General features: G+C 53.1%; 1 protein-coding gene across 1 annotated transcript in view; it reads left to right on the top strand.

Moving 5' to 3' along the window:
- Positions 1 to 11,680, top strand: part of EPHB1 (EPH receptor B1) — an 80,052-nt gene that overhangs the window by 55,525 nt on the left and 12,847 nt on the right. Inside the window, exons 7-12 of the mRNA XM_084212686.1 lie at positions 1,157 to 1,319; positions 4,253 to 4,361; positions 4,561 to 4,625; positions 8,427 to 8,549; positions 9,618 to 9,865; positions 10,161 to 10,376. Coding sequence (XP_084068812.1) covers positions 1,157 to 1,319; positions 4,253 to 4,361; positions 4,561 to 4,625; positions 8,427 to 8,549; positions 9,618 to 9,865; positions 10,161 to 10,376 — 924 coding nt within the window. The remainder of the gene's footprint in view (positions 1 to 1,156; positions 1,320 to 4,252; positions 4,362 to 4,560; positions 4,626 to 8,426; positions 8,550 to 9,617; positions 9,866 to 10,160; positions 10,377 to 11,680) is intronic.

Raw genomic sequence — 11,680 nt, 5'->3', positions numbered from 1 at the left:
GTCCTGCAGGGGACACGCTTCCAACCCCTGCGATGAACCGTGCCTGGTCCAAGCTGTTCCATCTCTCCTGTGTCTCGCCAGCTCTAATGAATTCCTCTAAGTATGAATAATTAGATGATCTCACCAGCAGCCTCTTACCAGCAAAGCACTGGGGAACACGGTAAAAAATGACAGTGGAGATGCATGAGGTTTCCAGCAAGGTCTAGGCCAAGAATCTGTGCCAGCAGAGCAGGACTGCAGGGGCTGGGGCTCTCAGCAGAGAGTTGCCCTTGAACCTGCTTGAGCGGGGTCTCATAGGGCACATTGTGGTGTTTAGTGGAGTCACAGAGTGGTTTGGGTTGGAAGAGACCTTAAAGATCCTTCAGTTCCAACCCCCGTGCTGTGGGCAGGGACATGAGGTTTCCATAACTGTGGGATGTTTCTGAAATGCACAAGGACGTCAATCATTTGAAGAGGAGGAATCTGTTGTTCATAAATTATTTTTGCTCTGGATGATTTTATTGTTTCCCTCTGCTACTCCATGCTCCCTGCTCTGGTGGGACCAGGGGGCTGCCTGGGAGGCACATGCTGCAGGGGCCTCCCCAGTTCTTCATGGGTCTAGTTTCATAAAATCACAGAATGTCCTGGGCTAAAGGGACCTTGAAGCTCATCTTGTTCCACCCCCTGCCATAGGCGGGGACACCTTCCTCTAGCCCAGGTTGCTCTAAGCCCTGTCCAACCTGGCTTTGGACACTCCCAGGGATCCAGGGGCAGCCCCAGCTGCTCTGGGCAACCTGTGGCCTCACAGGGAGAATCTCTTCTGAATATCCAAACTAAATTTACTCTCTTTCAGTGGGAAGCCATGCCCCCTTGTCCTGTCACTCCAGGTCCTTGTAAATAGTCCATCCCTATCCTTCTTGCAGCTCCCTTCAGATACTAGAAGGCCACAATTAGGTCACCCGAAAGCCTTCTCCGGGCTGAGCAATCCCAATTCTCCCAGCCTTTCCAGGGGCATCCTCTGGGTCAGGGACGCTTCTGACACAGAACCAGAACCTCTCCCTCATCCCCCTGCAGCCGAACCCCATCCCTGCCCTCAGCAGGGCCAGCTGGGCTGCGTTCCCACTGCCCTCCCGCTGTCCCTGTCCCACTGAGGGTGGCTCTCTCTGGGTGCCCACAGGACCACAACGAGTACAACTCGTCCATGGCGCGCAGCCAGACCAACACGGCGCGGCTGGAGGGGCTGCGGCCCGGCATGGTCTACGTGGTGCAGGTGCGCGCCCGCACCGTGGCCGGCTACGGCAAGTACAGCGGCAAGATGTGCTTCCAGACCCTCACCGACGGTGAGTGCGGCGGGGATGGCAGCCTGGGGGGCTCTGCTGGCAGTGAAGGGGCTTGTGTGCACAAAGATCTGCCCCAGTGACATGGTGGTGCTCCATCCTCATGCCCTGATGGGATGGAAGGTGCTTGTGTGCACAAAGCTCTGCCCCAGTGACATGGTGGTGCTCCATCCTCATGCCCTGATGGGATGGAAGGTGCTTGTGTGCACAAAGCTCTGCCCCAGTGACATGGTGGTGCTCCATCCTCATGCCCTGATGGGATGGAAGGTGCTTGTGTGCACAAAGCTCTGCCCCAGTGACATGGTGGTGCTCCATCCTCATGCCCTGATGGGATGGAAGGTGCTTGTGTGCACAAAGCTCTGCCCCAGTGACATGGTGGTGCTCCATCCTCATGCCCTGATGGGATGGAAGGTGCTTGTGTGCACAAAGCTCTGCCCCAGTGACATGGTGGTGCTCCATCCTCATGCCCTGATGGGATGGAAGATGCCTGTGTGCACAAAGCTCTGCCCCAGTGACATGGTGGTGCTCCATCCTCATGCCCGGATGGGATGGAAGATGCCTGTGTGCACAAAGATCTGTCCCAGCGGTGCAGCGGTGCTCCAGCCTCGTGCTCTGCTGGGAGTGAAGGAGCTTGTGTGAAGGAGCACAAAGCTCTGTCCCAGAGCTCTGTCCCAGTGCTGTGGCAGTGTCTCCATGTGCTCTGACGGGATGGAAGGAGCCTGTGTGCACAAAGCTCTGTCCCAGTGCTGTGGCAGTGTCCCCTGTGCTCTGATGGGACTCAAGGAGCCTGTGTGCTCAAAGCTCTGTCCCAGCGGGCAGCATGGCAGGAGCGGGTGATTTACGGCGGTGTCTCGTTAACCGCCGGCCAGAGGAGCGATTCACTCTCAATCTCCTGGCTCCAGGTTTTCCCCAGCTATTTATTTCTGTCTCTGCTGCCTTGAGCTGTGGGACAGAAGCCCCTGGCACCAGCTGTGGGTGTGACATGGTGTGATGGGGTGGGAGGGGGGTTGTAGACCCTTGGAGGAAGGGTCTGGGATACTTGGAGTCCATCTGAGCCATCAGGGCAAAGCTGGGATGGTCAGACCCATCTGAAAGCTGATTTCCCATGCCAGAGGAGTGTCTTGGGCCAGCTCATGACCTTCATGGCTTATTCTGGCCCCAGCCCTACCTTGCACCCACAAACACTGGCTTCCTTTAGAAACTGCTAACTCATGGAAGTGTTTTCCATTAATCCCAGCTTCAGAATTTATCCAGAAGCTGGTGAGTGAAGCAGGTCCTGTGTCATGGTTGGGAATGGGAGGAAATTTAGGGAAGTGAAATTAGTGACTTTAGGGAAATTTTAAAATTGGGGAAATCTTGAATTGGTGAACCAAAACAACTACATTCTCCTACCCCTGGGGCAGCTGAGAGCCCATTCCCTGTTGGTGTGGTTCCTTCTCTCTTTAGGTGACATCCATGGTTCCCAGGCTCACTGCCTGTCTTTCCTAAAGCTTTTCTTCTTTCCTAAAGCTTTTCTTCTTCCCTAAAATGGGTCACCCCAAGCATGCATTCGTGTCGAGTGCCAGCTGGGGTGGGAAGAGGAAAACCATGCTGGGTGACCAAAGGGAAGGAAATGGTAATAAACCCCCCTCCAATGCCTCAAATATTCAGGATTAGAGAAGCGAGAAGAAAAATCCTGCCTCAAATAAGCAATTAATTGAAATTTAATAAGAATGGATTGTGTAGCTTATTAAATAATAATTGATTGTTAGATGAGAATTTCTCAGGATTTAAGCAGCATGCAAGAGATAAATCTAGTTGCCAGTAATTAACTGCAGAGTAGAAAATACAGATAAAAGGGTGCTAAATGCTTTCTTTTGGATGAGTTTTATTTTAACCCTTGCATGTGGCTGCTGGCAGAGCCTGGCAGACCTTGATGGGGCATTGGAAGGAGGGGTATTTCTGGAATGCTGTAGAAGCCCCAGGAATGTGGGATCTGCTGGATACTGCCTGTTGGGAGCACCCACACCAGTGATGGGGCAGGGAAAAATGGGGGAGACTCATGGAGGGTGCCTGTAGCTTTTTGGGGGTTCCCCCAGGCATATCTAGTCCCCCTCGTGCTACCTTGGGTTTCACCCCAGCCTACTGCTGAAGGATGCAGGGGTGGCTGAGCAGACAAAGGAGGTTTTAAGGGGTGCTTGGTGGGGAAGGGATGTTGTGGGTGCCATGGCTCTGCAGAAGGACTTGTTTCATGTTGAGATATTAAAACCTACAAGCAGACCTGTGGTGAGGGTTCCCAGGTTCTCCTGAGCCTCACTCCCAAAGTTCACTATTGTATGAACTTTGATATCATTTGTGTGAACTCTCTGATCTGGATGAAGTCTTGGCACAGCATTCTCTGGCTGGCTTGGTTATTAATGGTGTTCTCCTCCTTTCCTACACGTTTAGGAATTTTTTGTCTGTGAGATCCCATGTTAAAATTGGTCTAAGTGGCCAACAGGTTTAAATCAGAGTCTCAAAAAGGTTTGGGTTGGAAGGGACCCTAAAGCTCATTTCGTTCCAGTCCCCTCCCATGTGCAGAGACACCTTCTGGTAGATGAGGTTGCTCAATACATGAATTTATTGAGGAAAGAGAAATGCCAAACCCATGGACAAAGCCACCTTGAGAACCTCATCTCTTTGGGAAACTGGGCCCATGCACATTGATCTGATGTTATTTCCAGTATCTTCTCTCCCCTGCCTTTAAGCCAAAGGTGTGTGAGCCAAGCCTGACAATCCTACCCATTGCAACGTGGCACTGGCTCATCCCCTGCCTCAGCTGACCTCCCTGCCTGGATCCCCCTTGTCCCACTGCCTTGGGAGCAGCACCCTTGGGACCAGAGGGGATCCCTTCCCAAGGGCTGCTCTCACTCCATGAGGTGCCAGGGAGGATTGACCCCGTCCCTCTTCCCTCACAGACGATTACAAGTCAGAGCTGAGAGAGCAGCTGCCCTTGATTGCGGGCTCTGCGGCGGCCGGGGTGGTCTTCATCGTCTCCCTGGTGGCCATTTCCATCGTCTGCAGCAGGTGGGTCCCTGGGGGATCAGTGTCCCTGCAAGGGGGAGCTGCCAAGCTGCAGATTAGGGGTGGGAGGGAAAGATCCATGTGGCCAGGGGAAGCAGCATGATGCCACTGCTCATGGAGTGTTGGTGGCAGGGGAGTGGTTTGGGGCCACCGGCATCTGCTGCTGCCTGAATCCTGGCTGTTGTCTCCCCTGCTCTCCCAGGAAGCGTGCCTACAGCAAGGAGGCTGTGTACAGTGATAAACTGCAGCACTACAGCACCGGCAGAGGTGAGCAGGGAAAGTGGGAAAAGCGGGGGGGAGATGCTCCCAAACCTGCACCTGGAATTGCCCCACTCCTCCCCTTCCAAGGGGGGACTGGGGGTGGTGGGAGCCCCATGGCAGATGGACAGGATCTTAGGGTGGGAGAGGAGATGTCCACATGTGTCTGTCAGGGTGTGGGGGAGGATGGGCTGCAGTGGTGCAGCACTGTGGGTGGGAAAGAAGAGTACCAGGAGGGATCTGGGGAATGATGATGGAGCTGGGGAATGATGATGGAGCTGGGGAATGAATGTCAGGGGCAGGGGGGATGTAAGGGACAAGGGATGGGGTGATGATGCTGTGAAGACTCCCAAAGGAGGAAGGAAGGGAGAAAGGTGGTGTTCAGAGGGAAGGTGAGCCCCTGATCTCCTGCCATGGCCTCTGCCTGGGTCTGGATTGATGCTGAGCTGTTAGAGGGATTCTGGATTTTGGGAGCATGGCTGGGGGTGCTGGCATTGCTGCTGTCCTGGCTGTGTGGCTGATGCTTGCTCTGTACCTTGCTCTGGGAAGGGTGTGCAGCCAGTGACTAGGAATGTTTAACTGGCTTTGGGCTGCTGATTCCCTTGGCAAACAATTAGGAGAGGCTGAGCTTTTCCTAGGAGACCTCTGTGGCTGGTGGAGCTGTGCACCAGAATTAATTCCTGATGTATTTGTGTGTAATGTCTGCTCTGCTGCCCCTCCAGCAGCCAGCACTGCACAAGAAAATAAAGCAGCAAAGCAGCAGCTTTGAGGGCCAGGATTTTCTTGGTGTCCAGTTTCCATGTCCCATCCCTGTGGGATGTAAATCCCACTTACACTCTCCTAGAGTTGCTTCCCAGGTGCAGTTTGCTTGTGGGAAGAACCACCTTGGTCCTGGGTGCCTCCTTGGGGGAAAGAGGTGTGGGATGCAGGGATGGAGGAAGGATGGGTGGGGGAGGCAGGGAGCAGTATGGGTGAGCAGAGAGGAGGAATGGGGATGGAGCAATCAGCCTGGCTGAGAACAGGAGGGCTGGAGAGAGCTAAAGAGGGAGTAGAGATAGGCAGGAGAGTCCAGCCAAGAGAGCAAAGCACACTGGATCTCTTTAGACCCTCTTGGCATCACACTGAACCCTCCCAATGTGGTGGCAGCACTTTGGGGGGCCCTGAACCTCCTGGCAAACAATAAACTGTGTTCCAAACATCACTGGGTGATGGCAGACCTGTGCTTTCCTCACTCTTTTCTCCACGTCGCTGCACTGTGGGGAGCAGGGCAAGGTTAATTTGATGCCTGATGGATAAACTCACATTAGGCTGCAGACAGACTGATTTTTCACATTTTTCCCCCTGTTTTGAAGCATTCCCTACTACATATGCATCCCCAGTTGGCTCCAAGCACCCCAAAATTCAGGATGCTCAACCTAGGTAGGGAAGCAATTGAAGCATGTACCTGCCCTGTGTTTCTAAACCTGGGGGCTGTGATGATTGCTGTCAGAAATCCAGGGTGCCAGCAACACCCTGTCAAGGTTAGTGAGCCTCTGGGCACTCCATCAGTGCAGAGGCTGGAGCAAAACAGGTGGGAAATTTGTGGTGAGCAACTAATGGAGTAATGAGAGCATCCTCTGGAACAAATCACCATGTGTTCAGTGGCACAGCAATTACAGCCTCCCAGCACAGCTCTGCCATCCCTCCAGCAGCTCCCTGGGATCACCTGCTGCTGGCAGAGTGCTCCAAGTGGATTTCGGGGTGAGATGGGGTCTCTCAGGGTTTATCCCTTCCATTGGGAGCTTTGAGATTGGGGAAGGAGGAAAAACGCCCTGTTGAAGCACCAGCAGTTCAACAGGAAGGGTTTTTCTCTGTCCCCATGATGTTTATTGCCAAGGAAGCATGATACCAGATGGAATTGGCTGCTGGAGTCAGGGTCGTGGTGCAGAGCACTTCAACTTTTGAAGAGTGGTAAAAAATTTGCCCATGTCTGCAGTAGTGAAAAATGGCCTAATCCAGTTTTCAGGATTCTTGGGATGATTTTAAGAGCACAAAGCCCTTTGCAGGTGGGCTCACCATGGGTGCCTTTGGTGGTGTGCTCCAGTACCTGGAAATTCACCCAGCTTTTGCTGGTGTGGGAATGATGAGATGGGGGCTGATGTTGGCACAGATGAGGAGTGGGTTTAGGTGCCAAATCCCTCATTTGGATGGGATGAGGGGGGGAGCTCATCCTGGTGATTACTGAGCCTATGGACACATCAGAGGGTGTTTGAAAACCAGCCTGTGTTGACAGGGAACAGGAAACTTGGGCATTGTTTTCTCCTCTATTCTTTCAATATTTTGATCAGTGAGCTAGTCTCTGTTACGATCCTGTAAATCCCTTTGTAATCCTGGCTGGAGCATCAGCTGCTCTTGTAAAAGAATTTATGGGGCAGTTAAAGTGTATGAGACAGAGCCATAAAGGGATTTATGAAGTGGGAGATGCACAGATGGCTTCATTGCAGCCTCCCCTGCCTCTGAGGTGCAGAACTTGTGCCCCAAAGGCCCCTTTTGGGGGTGAGGATGCTCCTGCCTGGTCCTTCCTGAGTCCTCAGTGCCCCACAGCTCTCCCCTGGTGGCTGTTTAGCACCAGCAGTGCCCACTGTGAGGCTTCCATGCTTCCTCCTGAATTATTTCCCAGCTGGGAGCTGATTTAGATTCCTGGTGCAGAGGTGATGCTTTGGTCCAGTGTATGCCAGCTCTGGAAGGACTCTGGGAAGCACTGGTGTGATGGGATCATGGCCTTGGAAAGGTCCTGAGCAGTGTAACTGAGGGCTGTTAAACCCTATAAGGGTGAAGTACCTTGGGGAGGGGACTGGGCAGCGATGTCCCTCCTGGCCTTCTCCAGAGATGACCTTGAGGGGCTGCTATGCATCCACAGTCCCATTTTTGGGTGAGAAACGGCACAGGAAGCCATGACCTCCCCAGGGGAACACCACAGCCCATTGCAGCTCCCTTTTGGGTGGCACTACACCACTGGTGTCCAGCTGAGCCCTGTGTCCTCACTGTGCTCTTGGCAGCTCTGTAAGCCCCTGCCATCCAAACATGACATCTGCAAACCCATTTGGGAAATCTGGGGACCTGTTTCTGTTTTTTCCCCCTTGGAAAGGGGCAAGAGCCCACTTTCTGCCTGTCCCTGCAGCGTGGCCAGACCCTGTGAGACACACAGTGCCCCAGGCTCAGGACCGCACGCGTGTCCCGGCGTCCGGCCAAGCCGTATTTCACAGATCCACACCGGTTGTTGGTTATAATTGCTGCACTCTGTCAATTTAGTAGCAGCCACAAAGCCATCAGAGGCCTTTTTGGGTAAATAAATATTTCTTCACTAACACGTGGAGCCTCGTAAAGCCTTCACTGTAAAGCCAGCGTGCTGTAGTTCAGGTCCTTAACTGCTCCCATTGCCGTGGAGGAGAAGGAGGAAGGATGAGGGGAGAGGAGTGGAGGGGAGAGTCGGGTGAATTGGTGGCCTGAAGGGGATTACAAGGGTCTGGGTAGGTGAGTACAGTGATAGTAGCCACTTAGTGGAGAGTGTGGGGACAGAAGGGTCTCCAGTTCTCGGCTATGGTACAACTGCTGTTGGTTTTCCAGGCTGCCCAGAGATCCACTGCACCTGGCATTGTTCAAGACCGGGTAGGATGGGGCTTGCAGCCAAGTGGTTTAGTGGAAGGTGTCCCTGCTCATGAGGGATGGTATGGAGTAAACTTAGAGCTCCTTCCAACCCAAACGATTCTATTAACTCTCTTTCTGTAATTCTCTCCCTTTTGCTGCTGTTCCTGTCTTCCCTGTGACCAGGGTCTCCAGGGATGAAGATCTACATCGACCCCTTCACCTACGAGGACCCCAACGAAGCCGTCCGAGAGTTCGCCAAGGAGATCGATGTGTCCTTTGTAAAGATTGAAGAAGTCATTGGGGCAGGTGGGTCTCTCTGTGTCCTGCTGCCCATCCTTCCCAGCCCTCTCTGCTGCTCCTGTGTGGCTGTACACCCACCTGGAGCAACTTTGTGGGGAGCACACACGGTCCTTCACCTCCTCAATGAAGCCTTGAAACATCGGGCTTTCCTGGGTTTGTGGTGGGTTAGGGTGGACATGAGGTTGTTTCATGCTTTCAAGGTTCCTCTGAGGGGGGGAAGGCTCCAGGAATGTATTCCCTTGTTGACCATGGGGCCTCTTGGGATTTTCCATGTGTCTTTTCCATGAGATAACAAGAAAAAAGCTCGACCTCACTGAAGTCTGTGCCATACTCCCCTGCATATGTATATATACACACACATGCGTATGTGTGTGATCTGTGCTGTTTTATTGCCATTTTTAAATGACTGTGTCATACTCTTAGAGGAGAAAGTGAGAAGCCAGGGAGGGGAAGCTGTGAGGAAGCAATGAGTCAGTTTGTTTGGGATCAAGTTCAGCAATGTATCACCTGCCCTTTGCTGCTCATCAAGGCAAAGTGGCTGCAAACATGGCTTAAATGTAGTCCCTCCACAGGCAAATTTTGCTTTGGTAAAGTGAAAGCCCTCCTGCATTCTCTGTATTTTAAATTGGAGAGCAGCAATGTAAACAACCCAATTATTTCCCACCCCAAGATAAGTGATGTGCAGAAAGGCAGCCAAGATTAACAACACTGACACCTGATATTTGAGGTAGTTCTTAAATCTGGATGCACTTTCCCTGCAAATCCTCTTTGAGGGGGTTTGCACAGGTGGCTGCCTGTGTCGGTGTTGGACTGTCACCTTGAAGAAGGTTGCAAACCTAAACATGTCCCAGTAGCAGACATTGGCCCTTTTAAAGAGGACATGTGGGCAGATTTGTAGAGGAGAGCATTGTTGAAGTGTGAGTTGGCTGCCATTTCTCAACTGGGCAAAGACTCCTTGCTCTTTGCAATGTTTAGTGTGGAGGAGGTGGTACTCTGGTGTTGATGGATCGAAGGTTGGACTCAGTGACCTTGGAGGTCCTTTCCAACCTACACTCTTCCACCTTGTGCTGACAGGGGAGTTTGGAGAGGTGTACAAAGGGCGCCTGAAGCTGCCAGGCAAGCGGGAGATCTACGTGGCCATCAAGACGCTCAAGGCCGGCTACTCGGAGAAGCAGCGCCGCGATTTCCTGAGCGAGGCCAGCATCATGGGCCAGTTCGACCACCCCAACATCATTCGCCTCGAAGGCGTGGTCACCAAGAGCCGACCGGTCATGATCATCACAGAGTTCATGGAGAACGGCGCCTTGGACTCCTTCCTGCGGGTAATTTAGGCCTAATGGATCTCCCTGGCAGCTGGGAAGTGATGCCTCACAGATGGAGCCACGTGGGCTGTGGGATTTGGGAACTCCCAGCCTGTTTGCTTAGGTTGGGAGCTGGCTGGAGTGTGCCATACATCTCCAAAATGTGTCTTTTGGGGCGCTTACCGCTGCTGTACTCAGGCAGGGCAGCTGGAGTCCTCTGGGGAGGTGCAGCATCCTCCTGAGGTCAGGGTGAGTGGCCCTGGTCCCACTGTGGGATCTGCAGGCTCACCCCAGTGCCTGCTCTTTCTGCTTGCAGCAAAACGATGGGCAGTTCACCGTGATCCAGCTGGTGGGAATGCTCAGAGGGATTGCTGCTGGGATGAAGTACCTGGCAGAGATGAATTACGTGCATCGAGATCTGGCTGCCAGGAACATCCTGGTCAACAGCAACCTGGTGTGCAAAGTGTCCGACTTTGGCCTCTCGCGCTACCTGCAGGACGACACGTCTGACCCCACCTACACCAGCTCCCTGGTAGGTATCTCCTGCAGGATGTTCTCCTGCCCAGCACTCCCTGTGTCCTGCACCTGCTGAACCTGGGAGGAGGGTGCTGGCTGTACAGTCTGCCATGGGTGGGAGTACCTCACCACGGGTGGGAGTGTTCCCACCACTTAGGCTCATGGTCTAGAGGTCCTGCTTGTAGTTTGCACAAATTATCCTATTTTCCCTCCTTTTTCTTCCTCCTTTTTAGAAGTTTTCCACCTCCCTCCTCCCTAAGCCCCGTTCTGCCTTCTGCAGTTTACAGATAAGCTCTTCCCTCTCCTCTGTGGAGGAAAGGTGCACAGAGGAGTCCCTGGAGAGACAGGAAGGGGAGGCAGGGAGATCACAGCAACTCCTGGCAGCACAGTGATGGTGTTTTAACACCCCTTCCCCCAGTGCTCCAGGTCTGGTCTGCCTCTTTTTTCCTGCTGGAAACTTGTTCCAAGCATAAATTAAAGAGCCAAGCCTAACGGGAGCTCTGCCATTCCCCAGCCATCCTTCTCCTCCTTAATTAACTCATTTGTAGGTAACAACAACTCTCTTCTCCCTCTGCTCCTGGCTACCCCAGGGGACCCCCAGCTCCCCACCATGGCCATTGTCCTGCTTGTGAGCCCCTGAGGGGTGTCAAGGATGATCAGAGGGGAAAGGGATGAGCAGCAGGCTGGCCTCCTCTAATGGATTAATAGACGAGTGTGAGGTGGGTGCCGGCACGAGGCTGCACCAGCTCCTGCCAAAGCAGTTCCTTGGGCTGCTGAGCTGTGCCCAAGTGCCAGGGCTGGCTCCAGCTGCCAAAATGGGAAAGCCAGGGACATGCCTTTAAGGCTGACTCAATGTTTTGGCCCAGTTGCAGCCCCTCCCTTTCCCTCCCCTGCTCAATGGGATGTTCCTGTTCCCCCCAGACCTGCCCCGCTCCCTGCCCAGACCCTTCCTGCAGGCAGCAGCCTTTGAGCAGACACCCAGCTTTTATTTTTCCTTCAAAGACCCCAGCAGTAGCTGCTGAGATGAGGCATGAATTAGTCTTTTCCCCACCTTCAGAGATAAAAAGAGATTATCTCATCTGTGTTTTTATTTAATTTAGGCCATAATAGATCTCCCTGGCAGCTGGGAAGTGATGCTGTGCCTGCGATTGCATCACTCTGCCTCCCACAGCAGGCTTTTCGCTCTGGGGAAAAGGCAGGAAAAACAACCTAGCAGTTAATTTCTCCATTTGTAGTTATTCAAATCAAATTTTTTGCCATTCATCCTTCAAGAGCGGCTGACGCGTCCTCGGAAAGGCTGTGGAAAATGATTGTGCTAAA

The sequence above is a fragment of the Fringilla coelebs genome (assembly GCF_963513975.1).
Source record: "Fringilla coelebs genome assembly, chromosome: 10".
NCBI lineage: Eukaryota > Metazoa > Chordata > Aves > Passeriformes > Fringillidae > Fringilla > Fringilla coelebs.
This window is presented reverse-complemented; position numbering and strand designations above follow the sequence as displayed.